At 32.7% G+C, this 1,332-nt stretch overlaps 1 protein-coding gene across 1 annotated transcript in view; it reads right to left on the bottom strand.

Annotated features, from left to right (window-relative positions):
* The window catches only part of LOC126170901 (alpha-mannosidase 2), a 197,518-nt gene continuing 196,186 nt past the window's right edge, over positions 1-1,332 (bottom strand). Inside the window, exon 21 of the mRNA XM_049920758.1 lies at positions 1-978. Coding sequence (XP_049776715.1) covers positions 829-978 — 150 coding nt within the window. The 3' untranslated portion in view covers positions 1-828. The remainder of the gene's footprint in view (positions 979-1,332) is intronic.

The raw sequence follows: 1,332 nt of genomic DNA on the forward strand, positions 1-1,332 counted from the left end.
TAAAATGAAACTTATTTTTGTTCACCTATAACATTGAATGATACAATGACACTGCAGCTAGCATTATTTATTTTGACACTGCTTTTGACATCACAACCAATAATATATATACAAATATTTATAAATCACAATGCATTCGGAAAAAAGTCACACATAATAAAATATGTGAAATTTAAAACCACCCAAAAAGGATAAATATTTGAACCAAAGGGGAAATAAAATCTTTTCATCCATTAAGGGCACCCTTTATGAGCAGAAGCCCAATGGGATCATTAATAGCAAAAGGCAGTCAGTCCACTTGAGACACAAAGGTCTACAAAACCTTATTCATAAAAGTGTGAAAATCTGTGACAATAAAATGAAATGGTCCCTCTTGGTGAAATATGCATCACAATTTTCAACACTAAATACAATATAATATATCCAGTCATTTAGGTAATGAAATAATGAGACTAGAGTCATTTAAACACAGGTACTACTGAAATAAATTATTCTGCCCTCCTAAACACAATTCAGTTTTTCAGCAAACCAAATTAAGTGCAATGGTTCTCTTTGGAAGTAGTAACTTAAAATAGTAAATATAATGCACCAGTTCCAATAACAAAAACACACATAAAAAACTAAAAGGTAGCAATATGCCCATTAAATATAAAATTTGTTCATCTTGTAGGAAAAAGAAAACCATAAAAGAGGTTTTCTGACAGCTGATGCAGGCTTAACACCAAAGTCCTTGCACATGTCACTGCCAGGCAAAACACGCATACTCTGCAGTCAATGTTTATTGAGCATTTCTGTCACACCATTTTACTTCACTAATATACAATACGGCTACCGTGGCAACACGTATGCCGCTAACTCCATTGGACAAATTGGACGAGGTGTTTCCTTTGGCATAGTCTTCTGTAAATGTAGGAATGATAATGATGACTCTGTCATCACATCCCCAAACTGAGATGGAAAAATGCTGCTGAGTTTCACCTGGGAAAAGTAAAATAAAATAAATAAATAAAATGAACAGACTTATAAAACTTATTTAAATAATGTATTGATACTATGGCTTCACTCTACCAAAACTATGGTTCAGTAGTTTTAGTACAGTACATAAATGATGTAGTGAATGGTATGATTACCAGTAGTATTAGCAACATTAGTAGGGAAACAAAAATAAATCAATGTGTGGAAGAGGCACTGAGAGCCAATGGCTTCTCTTAGCTTTTCGCTTGTTTGTTTGTTTTGGACATCAGTCAGTGTTACTCCATTGTGTGTTTTATATTCTTAAAAATATAAATTGCTTTTTACAAGTTATAAAAATTAGCTGCTTGCATATCTTCA

This window comes from Schistocerca cancellata, chromosome 1 (genome assembly GCF_023864275.1).
Source record: "Schistocerca cancellata isolate TAMUIC-IGC-003103 chromosome 1, iqSchCanc2.1, whole genome shotgun sequence".
Classification (NCBI taxonomy): domain Eukaryota; kingdom Metazoa; phylum Arthropoda; class Insecta; order Orthoptera; family Acrididae; genus Schistocerca; species Schistocerca cancellata.